At 42.4% G+C, this 18,270-nt stretch overlaps 1 protein-coding gene across 5 annotated transcripts in view; it reads left to right on the top strand.

Annotated features, from left to right (window-relative positions):
- OSGIN1 (oxidative stress induced growth inhibitor 1) overlaps positions 1 to 18,270 on the top strand; it is a 55,644-nt gene that overhangs the window by 33,436 nt on the left and 3,938 nt on the right. For 2 of the 5 annotated variants that reach the window (XM_040074971.2, XM_040074970.2), the window contains 3 exons: positions 3,802 to 3,989; positions 15,480 to 15,585; positions 18,062 to 18,198. In XM_040074971.2, coding sequence (XP_039930905.1) covers positions 15,501 to 15,585; positions 18,062 to 18,198 — 222 coding nt within the window. In that variant the 5' untranslated portion in view covers positions 3,802 to 3,989; positions 15,480 to 15,500. Of the gene's footprint in view, positions 1 to 3,801; positions 3,990 to 11,227; positions 11,369 to 15,479; positions 15,586 to 18,061; positions 18,199 to 18,270 lie in introns of those variants that run through there. The other 3 variants (XM_040074968.2, XM_040074969.2, XM_058422034.1) reach the window with 3 other exon arrangements.

Genomic DNA, 18,270 nt, shown 5'->3' with positions numbered 1-18,270 from the left:
CATTTAATACTCTTGCATCATGTAGGGCTGTGTGTTTACTGTGTGAGCAGTTGTGCACCTTGTTTTAGTTCCCTTGGTTTCTGAGAAGAGTCTGAAGAGGTTATTTCAGGACGGGCTAGGAGTACATCCATAAGAAATGCAGAGGGAGTGAAAGTGCACAGAGGTGCAGGTTGTATTTTTTTAACTGGTTAGTGTTACTGTGTTTTTCTTCTGTACATGGGCTTATGAAGAATTGGGCATTTCTTTGATAGATGTAGGATGGAGAGAAGCTAGTCTAGCTTAAAGCTCAAGAAAAGACTTATGCTGATTTTTAATATTAATTTGGTTTTTTCCATGCTTAGAAACTGAAGCAGGTTATTTAGGAAAATCTAAAGTCCTACTATAAAAGCAGCAATAAGATCCTAGTTTGATTAGTCTTCGCTTTACCAGGTTTCTTCCTAAAACTGTGAGATTACTGCCTTGGTGCGTGGAAAAACGTTGTGCCTTTTCCTATATTAGAGAAACATCATGACATATCAATTATACAGGAAGGTTAATCCAAATGCCCTTGAAGCTAGTTGGAATGTTTACCTTTGCTTTGACAGGCCTTCCTGTTTAGTGTGGCGTGATTTGGCTCAGACCCCTTTTAAAAGAAAAAACTTTCCAAAAGTAAGGTTTTGGTGATCTTTATCAACCAACAGCCTCCCTCTTGTTAGTGTTTCAGATGAGGAGATTGAAGTGAGTAATTAACATGTATGAGCTGTATTTACAAGCTGAAAAAATGTAATGTTTTATCCCTTAAAGACTGACTGCCTTGCTCAACGGTGAATGAAAACTATAAGAAAATGATCCTGGTTTTTGTGACAAATGTAAGGAACTAACTGGGTAAGGCTGTATGCAATTCTTACAGCTGTCTTATGATATCTCAGCTAACAAATTCCCTTTCATCCACCGCTGATACTCAGCCAGAATGAGCTCCTTTGTCATACCTGATACTAGTGTTTTAATGAAACTCTATAAAGCTGAAATTCAGGTTTGTTTTCATGTATTGCTCAGACACCTCTTGTATGCTTTGGAGTTCTTTCAAAACAGCCTCATGTTTGTAAGGTTACATAAACCAGCAAGGTTTTGTACAAGTTAGAGGGAGATGGGACATGTTGGTCTCCCAGCAGGTGATTTCCTCAGTAGCCAGGAAAGCATCTCAGGAGATGTGGGGTGGTGTCACTCAAATGCAAGACAGCGTGATCTGTGTTTCCCAGTTTTAGAGTGACTCTGTGGTGAGCAGGGTCCTGTGGAACAGGGTGTGCTCTGTGGCACCTCTGTCTGCTGGTGGAAGCTGGTTGCCGCTGAAACCAGCAAGTTTCCTCCAAGGAGTTATTGCACCAGGGAGATGGGTTTGTTTCCCTCAGGGTATTTTCTCCCTCTGCCATCTGTGCCTGGTGAAACTGCCTTCCTGTGCAGGCACAATCTTGTGATGCACCAGTCACTCCTTCAGCAAGTTGCTGGAATATCCGTTCTGCACCAGTGGATATGCCAGTATTATTCCCAAAGAGGTATTGGGCAAATGATTTCCAAAGACTTTGGCAGAATCTATAGAAATCCGGAGTTGATGTCAGGCAGGAAAGGTTTGACAGGGAGTTTTGCCTGGCTCAGTTGTTTCATTTCCCAGCAGAATCCCAAATGCAAGCTCTCTGCTTTGTGCTGTGTTACTTTTGACAAGCTTATACCTGTACCATGGCAGGAAGCCATCTTTTGCAAGTTTTAGAAAAGAATGTTCCCTCTTGGATGAAGAAATAAGGAACAAGAAAAAAAAAAAAAAAGTATGGCGAGTTTCAGTGAGGAATTTTTGTAGGGAAAAGCCCTTGGAGGCAGCATAGTTGCCATTCATGAGTCATCTGAAACACATAACACGAACTGGGTAGTAAAGTAGTCATCCCCATCTCAGAAAATTAAGTTAATTATTATTTCTAGATGATTAGAAAGAGTAGGGGAGAGTGGATAGATGTTTAACAAGCTGACCTTCCAAAGTTCATGGAAGTAATTTCTCAGTATAGGCTGAAGATAAGATCAGAAGTTGTGAGACAAGCATGCCTCCAGAATAAATGCAGCATGCAAGGAGTTTTAACACAAAGTCCAGCAAATATCCTGAAACAGACTACTTGTTTTAGCTATTCAAATATATACTAGGAAATAAATGCTTGTATATTGGAAATTTTTCTGTAGAAACTGCAATTCTGTAGGAAATTGCAACATCTTGGAGAGATGTGGAACCGAGAAACAATGTAGATATAAGGAAGCAGGAATTTCTCTATCCCAGGCTGCCCGTAAAGGCACAGGGCTTGTTGGGGGTTTTGGCAAGAACAAGAGTGCTCGGAGGTGCACTCTAGCCTAGTGATGCTGGAGGGTTTAGCCACAGCAGCAGGAGAGATGCCCATTTACAGAACATGCCTGAACAGAGCTTGGGTGTGTTCCAGGGTGCTGCAGGGCCGAGGGGACTCACAGATGTCTCGGCCCGAGACGAACCCAGTGAGAGCTTGCAACCGTGAATTAAATCCTGGGGGATCATGTGCTATAACTACAAATGAATCTGTATGATAAATAACTATTTGTAAAGAGCCACTATAAATCACTTAGTCTATTGAATTAGAAAGATTAGCGCTTTTTAATGAAGGGCTCAGTATTTATGATCAGGCACAGAAATGTGTGACACAGGTCGGTTGCCTGTAGCACAGCAAGAAATCCGGATAGTTTTTTGTCCTGTGGCTGAAGCACAGGCCAGGAGATATGGGTTCATTTCTTGCCTCTGCTGTGGCAGTTATAGTAAGCAGACATTTAACCTCTTAACTGTTTCTGTATCTTTAAATGATTGAAAGTATTTGTTTGATAACCAGTCACACCTAGGTGTGAGTCAGATAGGACAGATTGACAACCTGCTAAGATTGGAGCTGTCTCTTTTATTACTTAATTCTCTTTCTGTTTTGTAAGAGGATTTTTGCTATTACATGTTCATTTGTGTGCCACTTGGTTATTTGATTGAGTGTTTTTCTTTTTTGCTACACTTTTGTGTATTTGAGGCGAAAGCTGAGTGAGCTCTCAGGATGCAGCTCAGTAATGACACTCCAGCTTTTATTGTGTTCCAAGACTAACAGCAGTATGGTGACAGCTGGGCAAGTTTGTTTGCGCTTTCCCAAATGTCAGAACAAGGAGAAAGCCATCAAGGCTTTACACTGAATGCACGTCATTTGCAAAATATGAAAGCAGTGTAAAGCTGAGTGGGACTCAAAGTCCTCTAACGAGGCTTTATGGGAAACATAAAAAAAACCAAACCCAAGACATTTTCTAAAATTGTGTTCCATTGGAATAGTTTGTATTAATAACACATTCAAAGGTGTAAAATTTCAGAAAAAAATGGGGGTATGTATGGTAAGCTGGCATAATTCTATAAATAAGTGCAACTAAAATTATTTTCTAAAGTTACTTTTTTCTCATTCTCTCTGGAGACCAGTGACTAGCACAATAATTGACCTCATGGTTGATATTTTTATTCAGAGGCTGAACTGATGGGTTGCATGAAGTGTCAGGTATACTCAGGTCCTCAGTGGTAGAGCATCAAGAGGGGTTAGCACTGCAGTGTGGGTGGCAGAAGCTTTGCTCTCCCAAGACAGCAAAGCCCCAAGAGTCTTGTCTATGTTTCCCAGGTATAATAAGCATAGGGAGTCTTTTCGGAGTCCTGGGCATCACCTTTGTGCTGCTTTATATCCATTCCAGGTGAGGGATGGGTTCATACACTCACTGGTGGTGTCTGTGCTTCATCTCTTTCAGATGTGTGTGAATAGCAGCCACTCCTGAGGCAAACCTACAAGAGACTTTGCATAAGCACCTTATGAATCCTTTATTCTGGTGAAAGGATAAGAACAGATCAAGATCAGGCCAGGGGATGGAGAGCAATAAGAGCTCTTTGAGCTCCTCTACTGTGTTTACCTAAGGCCACCTCCCTCCTGAAGTACCAGGTGAGAACATGTTTTTCCCTACGTTCGTGCCCTTCAGTTATTTTGTTGAGGTTTCTTTATGAACAAGGAGTACCCAGAAAGTCTCCAAGGCTTCCCACTTTGCTTTTTATCAGGCAGTGGCTGACTGTATTGGTTGAAGAAAAATCTGTGCAATGCTTCTCAACTGTCCTATTACTTCACACTTTTGCACAATTCCTATGTGTTTTCTCATGCTCTGGCACAGGTCCAGGCAAGGAAGCTCAGTCAGAGTAGGGACAAGCCTGAACTTGAATCTTAGGTCAAGATACAAAGCCCTGTGGAGCTGTCAGCTCAGTGCTAACTGAAGCAAGTTAAGTGCTAGGAAAGGATGAAGGCCAAACCAGATGGTTGATGCATAAACCTGTGGTTCATCTGTGCTTAGATTGCTGGATTACACGCTGTTCTTCTCATCTCAGCATAAGAGACGAGCATCTGGAGAAGGTAAAATGGGTTGATATAGGTTGTGGGACATTTTCTGTATTGGGAATAAGTCAGAAAACTGAGAGAAATATAATAAAAATGTATAAAAATGATGCTGTGGAGAGGGATCAGTTGTGTGATCTCCCTTTACTACAAGTACTAGAGGCCACGTGTGGAACTACCGGGAACAAGACGAAAACAGATGGAAGGAATTAGCAAGAGAACAAACCTCAGACTTCAGGCAGTTGGGTCAGCTGCAAACACCTGGAGGCAGGGGAAGACAGAAGACAAGCATCACACACTTGTCCTGCTCTCCCTGCGGGCGGCTGCCAATGGCCACTGCCGAGGGTGGGACCCGAGGCTGGATGGAGCTTTGGGGTCACCTGGCCTGGGCTGTGCGTGTCCTGAGAGGCAGAGCAGGGCCAGGGAGCTCTGGTTACCCGCTGTGGCGGCTCAGGCACTCCTCCAGGCGCGGTGAGCTGCAGCAGCACGGACAAGGCCGAGAGCTCCCTGTGACACGGCAGAGCAGCTCTGAGCCGCAGTTATTGCTGACAGCCCTGAATGTTATCCTGCAGGGTGGCAGGAGGGAAAAAAGCTTTAGCTAATGTCCCGGTCAGGGCTCCCAGGGACGGATACCAAAGATAGCCCACGCTTCGGTCACCTTGGTGCCACATCATTCTGCCCTGCCGAGCACGTCTCCGATAAGCAGAGCCAGTCAGGAACTCCTCTGCCACAGCGCTGCTGCGTGGCTTCAGCCTTCAGGTAAAGGGTCACTCGGGATTACAATCCCCAGGCTCTTTGGCAGAGCTTTCGCTTGATGATTCAAACTTAATGTTTTCACAATCAAGACAAATATTGGCCAGGCAACGAGAAACACCTCCTCCTTTTTATCTGTGCTTGGGATGACTTCCCTGTGGAAAAAATCAAAACTGCAGCTGGCCTGCCAGCTGCCAAAAAATATGAGTGGATCAAAAATGAGTTATTTCTCTTGATAAAATAATTATTGACAAGGGTCTATAGAGAGTCTCTCCTCTCTACTCTAGAAATAGCTGCTTGATAGACAAAAAATAAAGCCCCCCCCAAAAAAACCAAAAAAACCAACAACAAAAAAGTCACCAAAAAAAACCCCCAACCAACCAATCAAAAACCCAGCAGAACAGTAACAACAGAACATGAGCTAAAATAATTCAAGCAAAAATGCACCTGAAACAGAAATTGCAATATTTTTGGTAGAGTAGCTGGGGATGAGAAACAAGGAAGATACCTCTAGTGAAACTTCTCCAAAAACAGAAGTACAACTTGAAAAATATCTTGGGGAAATTGGATTTTAATCTGGTACAAGCTGAGTATGTATAATGACAGCGCTGCGCACTTGTTTCACTGACCTATGTTCAGCTTTAAGCTTTGACATGCAAAAATTAGTGTCCGTCAGTTAAATGTGGAATTACACAAATTGCAATGTATTTCTAAACCAAATGCTTTGGGGAATTTGTTACTGAATGGCTTTATTCTTCTGCAGAAATCCTGCTTCTTTCTTACCTGTAAATCCACTGAGCAAAATCTTTTCAGACCTCATAGTGAATATTTTTTATGTTCCTAAGACACAGAAATGACCCCAGAATATATGCATGTGTTTCAAAATGGGACATTCTGTTTACATACAGGAAGTAACAGCTCATTTCTTGTTCCAGCCACCTTAAACTAGTCTAGAAACATCTGTCAATTACAGGTGAGAAACCCTGACCTCTGAAATAATTTTGTTACACTTCAACGCATTACTGTTATATTGTGACTAAGCGATAAGATTGTCTTTGTAGAAGATACTGGTTCACCCAGCTTTATCTAGAATAATCCCAGGGGACTTTAAATTTCACTCTTGGCAGTCGGTGTTGGAACTACTGTAGAGGGAAATTGGGGTCTATCACTCCAATTGACCTTATGGCATGCATGAAAGGCTCTTAGGAAGAAAGGACTTGTGTGCAAAAATCACTTAGACTCTTAAAGTTATGGCAGAAAGGAAACATTGCAATTTGGAAATAACAGATAGGCTAACCTGGATCCAAGCAGCTGTTACCTCTGACAGAATCAGGTGCTTAAGAGGAAGATGAAAATAAACCCTGAGGGTAGGAAGCCACAGGATAACTCTAGTCTAGTCCTTTTCTAAACCTCCACAGCTAAAACCTATTGTGTTCTGCTGCAGAAAATCTTATTTTTTGCTGACAAAATTGAACATGCTGGATGGGTAGCTCTGGATGCCCTTAGTTGTACATGTTTCAAAGCCTTTCAAATCCTTTATCTTGATTAAGTGATTCTTGGTAAAGTAGAAAAAACTAAAGTTGGTTTAAAGAGTTGCAAAATGGCTCAAGCTGTGGCAAAGAAATGAATCCAAGAAACTCCAAAGGCTTGCTGCAGCCCTGTTTATGAAAGTTTGTCTTACTGAGTTAAACGAGCTCACAACATCACATGCTCCTTTTCCATCTTTGAATTACTTACTTGTATTTGGAAACTACAGTTTTGCCCTAAGGGAAAGTATGTACAGGAAAGATACTCAGTGCTCACAGTTCAGATGTACCTACTACTTCCAGTTTTCTTCTCTGTTAGTTATTCCACTCAAGAAACGATGAACATTAACTTTTGTAGGATATTTTGTGCTTTGGAACATATGCACACACCATAGTATTCTACAGTAGTTTATTAAATTAATCAGTTGCTAAATGCCCATGTAGACTAAAAGAACATAACTAAACAATGACTGTAAGACTGTAGAAGCTAAAGGCTCTATCTTCAAATGATGCAGCTCTCCAGAACTCATGTAAATATTTTGAATATATTGACATTTAGATAAGAGGAAAATTCCCAACCAGTTTCATGTGTAGTTTAATCTTTGACTGGGTCATGGCTGCTGTTTTTTTGATATGAAAGTTCCAGTGTTTACTTTTTCCCCAAAACATCAATGTTGAGCTCTTGATGAAGGTCTGAGAGCAGAGCTCATGAGCTGAGCTTTCCTCTGCACGTGGCGTTTGGGGAACGAAGAATCTGCAAAGATCCAGTCCTGGGAAATATGCGTGTCAGTAGTCCCTGGAGCCTAAGGGCTGCACTTCTTTGCATCCTACTAGTTTTTGAAAGGAAGCATGTGTGCTAGGAAGTAGAAAGCACCCTCGATTTGGATATAATCCAGCCATCTGAGGAGGGAAATGGTGATCCTGGCCCGTTTTCTAAGGAAATGCCTGCACTGCCACTTGGCACTCTACTACTTCTCTACACGGATACTTCACATGTAAACTATTCATGAAATATATCCACTGTTGCCTCCCAGTATTGTACTGGGAATGTCTCTTCCAGGGTGTGCTTATAGGGACACCTCTCTTGGCCACTGCCAATGCTCTCTGTTATTGCTCTGTAAGCCTGGACAGAGAGGAGGTGTGGAATGTCCCAGGGAGGCACTGGCACTGGGCATTAGAGTACAAACCATGTGCTGTGCACAGGTCCTTGCTGCAGGGCAGCCAAGGCTGTGAATGCAGACAGTAGAGCTCCATAGCCCTCGTGGGTAGTGGGATTGATTGTCACCTCCCCAAGTTTATTTCTTAACAGCTGTTTTTAAAACAAAGCAGTGGAAGTGGCTGACGTCCCTGGCCAGTGAAGGGTGGTGAAAATCTTTGGTTTCATCTCATTGTTTTAGGAAGACGCCCCTCTTGGAACGGTCGGGAAATGATTTCAAGGTGATGAACTGAAAGCAGGGAAAAGCAAAAATCACCATCTTAAAATAGTTCCAGCACAATGTAAGGTTTTTCTTTTTACTCTCCTGAAACAATTTTGCAAGTTACTAAGACAAAACTGTTTCAATCATTTATGTGACTGAGAGGTCAATATTCTTGTGAACAACAAAAGAGTGCAGTGAACCTTTACTTCTCTTCCCTTGGACCCAGCTGCCTAAACAGTGCAAAAAGAGGTATGAACACAGAACAGATATGGCCTTGGCAGGGACATGGGAAAGTTGGGACATGTGGTTTGGGCCAAATCTTTCTTTAGAGGAAGCCATGTGAAAGCGCAAACACATGTAGGAAGTCACAAGTTTAACCGAGAGCAGAAATGGGTCTCATACTTTCAGAGTTGCCTAAGCTGCTTTTTCTGTCAGGCTTTTTTACCTCTGTCATTTAGCAGAGCAGGTCACATATCTCAGACACTCAACTGCTTCCAGAGGTGCTATGGCCATAACTTGCTGCTTCTGACTGGGGGGTGCCACAACATTTACAAGGAACCTCTTGCAGGTGTGGCCTGGGCTCCGGTGTTGGTGAAAAATGTTGGTTTTCTTAGTTGGAGCCAAAAGAAACCAGGTAAACTGCCACGGTATTGATGTCAAACCCTCTATTACCATTACATATATGGGTCCTAGTTTTGGTACATAAGCAGACATATAGCTCTAAGTGTAAGAGCTTTTCTGGGTGATAAAGGTGAAGATGCTCTAGGCAGCAGCAAAGTGAAGCTTGGTTTTAGGTTCTGCACAGAGACCATATGGAACCAAAATACTTGATCATTTTCCAACATTTGATTTTGTATTCTGTCTTAGATTAAATGATGTGCATTCTGTGTGTGAGTGAGTGAATGGAACACTTAATAGGCTCTTAGGCAGAAGACATGCAGAATTTTAGATTTCTGTTTCATCATAATTGAGAGGAACACCAAAGCATCAAAGCACTACTGTGGCTCATGGAGGATCACACTGGGAGTGTTCCTCTCATTATGAAAATCCAGCAGAACATGAAGTTCTAATGAGTGAAACAATGAAGTTTGTCAGGATAATTTAGCATAGAGTCTGGTACACCTTAAGGCTGGCTAGAGGGAAGGGTGGATGCTGGAGAGGTGCTGTAGGAAAGGTTCTGCAATGAGCTGTCAGCAGCAATGAATTCTGACACCAGAGCTTAAGCTCTCCCAAATTAGGAGTCAGCAGAATCAGAGCTATCTGACAAGTTTCATGAGCAGGAGATGGGCAGGTAGAGCTTACATAACCTGAGGTGAAAAGTCGATAAGTAACAGGGAAATTTCTTTCTAAGGAAATGGGGGTTGGTTCAGGTGCAAAGTATTCCCCAGTAGAGTGTTATGGCTTTGTCCTTAAATCTGTTCACCAACAAAATGGCTTTGTCAGTTCAGGGAAAAAAATAGAAGTGAATTGCATGAGTTTGTAGGTCAAGGGCTGGCTGCAAGGCCAACTATAGATTGCTCAATTACTACTTCTTCTGGAAAGTTTATCCAAAGTGTTGGGCTGAGTCATTTGTTTGTGGTCAAGGTACACAAAGAAACAGTTACTTTGATATATGTCTATTCTGTGTGATATATTTCTTGGGACATCAATAAAAAAAGAAGCCTCCAAATTTCTATATTCAGTGGCCTTATTGTACAAGCAAATAAAGGACAGTGGGTTGTTGTACATGAACGTTTTCCTGTAAAGAATTGTACTGTGCACAAAACGATGATCGAACTTGTGGGTTTGGAAGGACATCCTGGTTTTACTTGCAAAGCCAATAGAGATTCTAGTTTTATAAATTCCAGTAGGAAATGGACAGGATCTGCTATTTTTTACATAGAGGGCAACTTTATTTCTGCAGATTTACACACATAAGAAATATTTTTTATTTTCCTTATTACAAAGCCAGCCAAAGCATCATATATGGTTTTGTATGGTATCCATGGTACCAGCAAGTACGGACTTGAACATCTTTGTTCTACAATGTTTGACACGCAACACTGCAATATATTGAAGACAGATTTGAAAAACCAAGTAACAGGCCAGTGTTAAATCACTTAAGCAAACAAATGCCTTATTTTCTCTGAAAGCTTAATTTTTCCATGACTGACATGGACATATTGGTTACATGCCAATAAATATCTGAATAATGCATATAAAAGCCTTTGCTGTCAAAAAATCAGTATGAGTTATTTAAGAGCTCTGTGCAAATGCTACTTTGGATAAAGGCCCAGGAAACTTGAAAGAGTCCTTACCCCTCTCCCCTCGCAACCCCCTTCAGTCTGACAGCATTTACTGAGTCAGATTTTTCAGAGGATTGACTGGTAACTAAACTTTGAGTGAAACAATGGCTTCACGTTTATTAAAACCACTTATTCTGCTGGAATTAAAATAGAGTGTTATATTAAGTATTCTGCTCTGATGGGGGTCATGAGAGTAGAGAAATCCTTCTCATGAACTGCTTTTATCTCTTCGATCACATGAATAAAAGTATGCATCTTAATTGCTTATCAGCAGTCCTGATTTCCTGGAAATTGTGGTTTCCAAACAGATGGCCTCTGAGATAAACATGTGCTGCATTTACTACTTGAACTGAGCACTTTGGCATAAAGGTATTTAATTTGTGAAGGGCACTTTAAAATAGCAAGCCAGATCGATTATTCCCTGAATTGCATAAGACACCTTGGATGAAACCCCTGGTGGGTTCTAAGTTTTATGGAAGCAGTTTGACTCATTTTGCTGCTACTGTGCAAAAGGCTTATAACACTTTATCTCACTGAAGAAAAAGAAATCCAAACTGAAAGAAATATTTTCAGATATATAGTGGTATATATCTGTGATGTCCTGAGGGTTAAAAATGGAAATATTTGCTAAGTGCAGGACTCCTGGCAGGCATGGGTCCTGTAAGCCTGCTTTTGCTGTAGTCACATAGTCAGCTGAACATTACTACATCTCTACATCATTCATTCAGGAGCTGGGAAGGGAAAAATTCCCGCTGACTCATGCTTATTACTGTTTTCCTCGCTCCACCTCCAGTCATTTTGGCTCCTCCTCTCCTCTCTTGCTGCTGGTTGCCGACTATATTTAAACAGCTGTCTTAGAGCAGAGAGAGGATTCCAGGCTTGTAGTTTGGTTGGCTCTCCTGACTGTACAATCCCTTTCATAAAGATCCCACCTCTCCTCAGACCTGCTGCTAAAGGTAAGAAAGCTCCAAATAAGTACAGAGAGCTCTGTCTGGTGTACCCTAACATCAGTTTCTGAGTATCACAGGGGTGTTTTTAGAAAGGTGTTATTAAATACCACAAAGTTGAATTTCTTCCACAAAGTTCAACTGTGTTTGGGGGGTAACTGGCCTGACATGTAAGAGTGATGATACAATGAGAGAGCAACTTCTGAAACTTGCAGGGAAGTATAAAATGTAAAAGCTGGCAAGATCTCTGTTTTTATGAGTTTTTTAAAAGTATTAATTGAGTAAATATTAAACTGGTGAAACAAGTGAGCTGATGAGGAAATTAAGCTCAAGAAGAAAACTTGCTGCAGCTGTATTAGAATTGTTCTTTAAAACTGAGTGTTGTGGTACCTCTTTTAATCCCCCCCAGTGTTTATACCCCAACTGCACTGCTCTCTTGAACTGTCCCCATGTGCTGTTCAGGCCACACTTGGTGATTCTCGATTTAACAAAATCTCATGGCTCTTACAGGGAGAGCTATCTGCATATGGCTGATTTAACCTGGCTTTTCATTTCTCCAAGGATCACAGAGTGTCCTTGTCTTGCTCAATTTATCTTTGCTTTTTCCTTTGCTTACCTAAAACCTGTTTCAGCCTTGCAGCCTGGAACTAGTAAGAGCCACACTGACCGAGTTTGTGAGTTACAGTCCCCCTAGACACGAGGCTGTGTCAGGAAGGTATGCAGAGTTTGGCCCAGAAAGAGCTGGGTGCTTTTCAGCCAGAAACAATTATGTAACATCACACAGGCACTGGAATGCTTTGGAAGCAGCAAGAAGCCAAGTTGTGAAACTTGCTGCATTCTCCCAAATGAAGAGAAGGAAAGGGACATCCATTTAAAGCAGGAAGCTCAAAGCAGGAGCCAAACTCAGTGTCACTAAGCTGACTAAGTGTGAGTGCCCAGCAGCCTACACTACATAAAAGGAGGGTGAGAAGAGCAGTTTTAAGTTTCTTGCTATCTCAGGCTTTTTCCTGGTGCTAACTCATTCAGTATAGATTTACAATTAACTTCGGTGTCCTGTTGCTTTCCAACAGCCTCTGCAGAATAGGTTTTCCTCTGCTACACTGTATTAGCTGCCTAGGTTTTGAGGTATAGGAGTCAAAGACTGGAAAAATTTTTTTTTTTTTTTTTAATTAATGTCTAATGGCAGGAAAAATGAATATTTGGCCTGAAACTAAAATGCCTGAGATGCTCTGAGCTCAGTTTTACCTCAAAAAGTCAAACCTTTACCCTACAGGATGGAAACAGCTATAAACAGGTTTAGCATCTGATTCACTTTCTACTTAAAAAGAGGAATTCGTAACTATGAATTATGGAGACGGCAGCTATAGGATGTGAAAGAGACTTCTTCCACCTGTAGAGAGATGTTAGGATGGTTAATCTCGTGTTGATAGTATTGTTAGTGTCGAACCTTCGGAGAACAAAGTGTGTAGCACTAAAAGGTCATCAGGGGTTTTGTGAAACCAGGCAATGAATAAATCCTTGGTTAAAAATGGTCACTTATGTGCACAAATCCAGTAATTTCATCAGACTAACAATTGTGCTCCTCTAGCTATTAAGGTTTGGTTTAATTCCAGAAAATTCTCCTCTTTGATGTGTCAAGAGGTAGAGAATGGAGGGGGAGGGTGAAAGGAGGAGGGAGTTATCAGTGAGCCAGCAGCCGCTGGCTCTGTGCTTTATCAGGGTGGAGAAGGGTGGCACAGTGCAATGGCCAGGAGCCAAGGCAACCTTCCTCTAAAGCAAACAGGACTGCCAGGCTGTCTTCTCCTGCCTTGTGCCTTTTTTTGTCCCCTTCGGGCTCCCCAGAAAAATGCTGGCGTACAGCAGCACCACTTTGTGCTCACGCCTTACAAACGGGCTTGCAGCTCCTTACTGATGTGCTGCCCTGCAACTGCTGCCATGTGCTCTGCTGGGTCGGTTCAGCAGTCAGAATATCCCACGGATGTTGCTGGTTACCACTGCCTACAGAGTGTGTGCAGTTTTCCCATGCATGCTGCTGCAGGGAGCTGTGGAGCAGAAACCTGGAAGATTGCTTCCAGAGATCTTGCTTTCCTCTTCCAGGCTCCCAGTAGTTTCACAGAATAAAGATGTGTACTTTGTGTTAGGAAAAATGAATAAGAACTTCTCTTCTTGTGTAGTACAATCATGGAGAGGGAGTTATTTGTTATCATGGAGAAGAAACTTCTGCTAATCTCAGCTAGATACTTGTAGTTTATTGTTTTGAGGGGAATGCCTGACTGGTCACACCAGTGTCCTGCTCCTTTGGTGTCTCTGGCAGTCACAGGTCCTAGAGCTGAATTTTACCAATTGCAGCTCTGGAGCTTTGCGGGAAGGAGTTATTTGGGGGTAAACTTACACCACAGTCTGCTGAAGGTGGTGCAGGTTTTGGTTAATGTGGCAGAACCTACCCGAAAGGCTAGGGAGATCCTTGGGTGGCTGGGCTGTGCTCCCACATCTTCCAGGGCTGTGGGAATGCCTTAAGGGGAGTTCATCTTCTGTAGTGAATGCAACTACCTTTGAGTCTCAATTAAATTGAGAACATAAGTTTCTTTGAGATCCAGCTCTCTTCAAAGCTAAATGCTTCAAATTGCTTAAATTGGAAAGCACAACTATAATGTCTTTTAAGTGGTTCGTGCTCTGTCAGGCAAAATGCATGAGAGTGTTAGACTAATGTCTAGTTAAGTGGTAACAGGCAACCAGGAAGTGTTTCTAAACGGTGATCCAAAAATCTGGACAAGGCTGCTAGTTTAGAATTCATCTGGTAAGCCTTCTGTGATGAACCCAGTGCTCTTGGGCTAGAGCTGCTGAGCCCAGCCACGGCAGCACACTGGTGTGTGTGAGAACTGCCACATCCTTGCAAGCAAATGCACTCATAAAACTCCTGCTGGAGCCTGGAATTTGCGAATTGTAATCTCACTGGTGGTTTCTTGGCTGCCCATTCAGTCACCAGGGTCCTACGCTTTGCTGGAGCTGCTGTGACGTAAATGTCAGGCTTAAAGAGGGGCATTGCATTTGTAGGAAGACATTTACTGCAATACCTGTGTCAAAGGCAGGCAAGTGATGTGCCAGGCCTTATGGAAGGGTGTACTGCACTTGCTAAAGATCTTTCTGCACTTGGAAAGGGTGTGGAGAGCATGCCCTACAGGACAAATATGGGCATTCGGTGGATTTTTGCTTAGCTTTCCAAAATGAGGATAAGGTTATTATAAAAGAGAGTGTTTTTTGTAGAATAACGTAAAAGCTTATGCTGGATTTCAGAAATCTCATGTTTGTTGTGGTAAAAATAACTTCTCTAGGTTAGTGACAGTAGAGATGAATTCCATGGCAAACTGAAGAAGTTGTTTGAGGTGATAGGATTCCTGCAGGAATGGCAAAAACATTCACTGTTCATTGGATGTCTTCATAACGATTAGATTAGTTTTGTAGATTCCACTCTAGTGATACCTTAGTCTCCAAGATAATTATGATGCATATTTTGTTCATGTTTTGTTATTTACTTGTTCAGACCTAGAACTCTCCATTTTCTGGAAAAATAAGAAAGAAGGTTCCAAACTAAACCAGCACTTCTCAAAAAACCCTATAGTGATAGAATGATTCCTATTTGAAAATTTCCAATTTGGGCAGAAGTCTTGAGTCAGGTTTACTTTACTTATCAGTAAATGCACAAGTTACTTTAAAAAGTGTTTGTGATAATTATACAATTTTCTACAGAGTATGGCCAGAAGTTACGTTTTTATTATCAAGTTGCAACACCTCATTTAATGTAGTCAGAGGGTTACTAAAACTGTCAGCTGTCCAGGAGTAACTGGAATTCATGTCTGAAAAAGAAAGATAACTGTTGTCTCTCCCTTCTGTGGTGCATAATCAGAGAATTATCCTTTGATTTTGGGGTCAGGAGGAGAAAAAGATAAGGAGGTCTGTCCTGTGTGTGGAAGGGTAATGGGACAGTCTGCAATGCAAGGGTGATACTTTACATGAGCCTGAGTTTGTGGGCTGGAGAAAATCTTGTGGGGTTTTTCTTGTTTCTTTGCTTGTGGTTTTTTGTCAAAAAAAATGCGAATAATTCAAAATATATTTGTTTCAGCAGGTAGATTCCAGAGCATAAATGCTTCCAGATGGGAAGATGTATCCATTAGTGACCAGACCCTCAAATAAGAGTGGGCTCAAGGCACTGCCTGTTGTGATCATAGGTAAGCCTCCTCCTGCCAGCACTGCTGTTCTCTCATGCTGCTGTTGCTTTGGATTTGGTATCTTTAACTTCTGTTCCAGTTCCACATGTTCTCACTTAAACCAGAAATGCCTGACTACTGTTTCTGCATCCTTTCCCAGACAGCCAAACTTCCTATAGTACTAAGAGAGGGACCTTTAAGAGTCATGAGAAGTAAGGAACAAGATATTTTACAGATTAAAATGCATACCTATCTTTAGTGGTAAAATTGGTAACCTTTTGAGCATCAGTTCATCTGAGCCTGCTTTTTGTCTGTTGGATATTTAGAAAGATTTGAAACCCTTTCAGTACTGATAGTTAATCAGCTTGCTGTGATTATCTGTAGTGCTTGAGTTGAAGGTAGGTTTGTGTGAGTTTTTTCACCATTATGTCTGTTTAGAAAGTACTCCGGATGCTGTTAAGGTTTCTTGAAATTTTTCACAGATTTCTTTTAAAACATGAGTGAGCTACACTGATTTTGTACAGATTTAATAGACTCATAAAATGCAGTTTTCTACCAGTTTAAAAAAAAAAAAAAACAAACCCACAAACAGGTTATATAGTAACTGTCTTGCCTGTCTTCCAAAGGGGGAGCTTTGCAGTGAGAGGTGATTCTTGGAGCAAAGAAATGACGTCAGTGCCTTCCCCTCTGACCCATCATGAGCTGTGCAGGTGTTGGACCTTGTTCATCTGAGCATGTGTTTCATGCCTTGCAGAGCTGGCTTCCCTCCTTATCTGGCATCCGATTCAAAGCACCCGAGGGAGCTGCTCCAAAGTCAGAGCACTGCATAAATCACCCCTAATCCTTGCTAACAGCGAGTTTGACAAGGATATTACTACCAGCAAGCTCTTGTCTGAGAATGACTTTGTGCTGCTCAGATGTACAAGTCTCTAGGTGGGGAGGAGGATACTTTGGTACCTCCCTAGAGCACCTGTACAGAGACCCAGGGTGGAGATGCCACTAAAGCCTCAGAAGAGGCAGTGTCAAGATGCACTCTGAGGAGGCTGTTGGGCTGAAGCAGCCCAGCTGTTTCACTGCCTGAAGGTTCCAGCCACTTCCCCAGGCCCTGCTCCAGGAAGGCTGTGTGCTCCCTCAGCTGTGCTGGCAGCCTCATGGAAGTAGTTGCGTTGTAAAATAGCTTGAGCCCCAGATGTTCTTGTCAAACTTAGACGTGGTTCAGAATAAATCCTCTGTGTGTAATTGCTGAGTGTTGTGGACTCAGGTGGTGAAGTCTGGCTTAGGTACCTCCTCGTACTTCCTAAAGCAAAGTAGTAACCTGAAATTTGTTACATTTTACTCTAGCTGCGGTTTAGTTTGATTTTAGTGTTTGTTGCTGTTGGTTTTGGCTAATTTTCCTGCAAGTGGAATATTCCAAACACTGACTTGCAGCTGTTGGTCCGTGCTCAGCACAGCCTTTGTCCTCAGCTGTGACATGTACTGCCCTTCACACAGCTCACTGTTGGCTTTACAGCCCTGACCTCCCTCTTTCTGGAATCCTCAAGGATCAGCCCTTGCTCCAGTCAGCCTTGCAGCATTGGCACTGTGTGAACAAGCTGCTGTCACTTGAGTTCTCCTCCCTCTTTGTCACTGCACTGTCATGGTTGCTGGTCACACAGCAGCAAAGCCTGGGCAGCCAGAGAGGCTGACAATTTTACAGACTGTAAAATATTAAACATGCTGGAGAACGTCCATCTGAAAACTTCCCACAGGCTGGTCTCACTGGGATATGGAGTGACATAATGTAGTTTTTCCACTGGTTGAGTGTTCAGCAAAGGAGTTCAGCCATCCAGCAACCTGTTCAAAGTGCTGTATTCTGGGGGCTTATCTTTTCATGGCAGAGAGACTTTTTCCTTAGCGCACTGCAGTACCACAGTAGGGCTGGTGTCCATTTGAAAGTGTCCTCAAGACCCTTTAGTCAAAGAGGCTATTGCCAAATATCCCTTAAAAGATGAAACTTCTCATTGGGAAGGACTGGTTCCCCTCCACTTCAATAGTCACTCTCTTCTCTGGGTCTTGTATCCTGTGCACTGTGTGCTACTCTGCACTGGGGTGAAATGTGCTTCCAGGAGAGCTGAGGCTCCTGGTCAGTACGTGATCAGCTTCTGAACCTCTAATTTTAGAGAAATAACTCCAGTCATCACCATGCTGGAGGCTTCAAGCTTCAGGTGAGGGCAGCCTCTGCCTCATTTAACCCTGTGTCTTTTTCAGCAAGTTCTAAGGATCTTGCAATGCAAATAGGAGCAGGTGAGGGTAAAGTGGATAGGGTAAAATGGGTAGGGTAAAATGGAAAGGGTAAAATGACTTCCCCAACTCCATCCAATAGATCTATGCTGGAACAGGAAATCACCTGTATCCATAGCAGTGTCATATCTTTTGAATTGGTCTGCATATTAGAAACACTTCTCAAAGAACTGCTCTATCTCCAGAAGTACAAATTCTCCTCCATTTTCTTTTTCAGGGAATGGACCTTCAGGAATTTGTCTCTCATATTTGCTGTCAGGTTACACTCCTTACTTCAAAAGACACTCTCTTCATCCTCATCCTATTCTTCAGAGGAAACTGGAAGAGGCACCAGAAGTCTCTGTTTTGGACCAGGTTCGTGTAAAGATAAACAATATGACATCCCAGTAAAGCATCCTGGGGGTGTTCCATAGGTGATTACCTGGT

The sequence above is a fragment of the Hirundo rustica genome, chromosome 11 (genome assembly GCF_015227805.2).
Source record: "Hirundo rustica isolate bHirRus1 chromosome 11, bHirRus1.pri.v3, whole genome shotgun sequence".
NCBI classification, from domain to species: Eukaryota; Metazoa; Chordata; class Aves; order Passeriformes; family Hirundinidae; genus Hirundo; species Hirundo rustica.
Note: the sequence above shows the minus strand (reverse complement) of the source record. Positions and strands in the feature narration are given on the sequence as shown.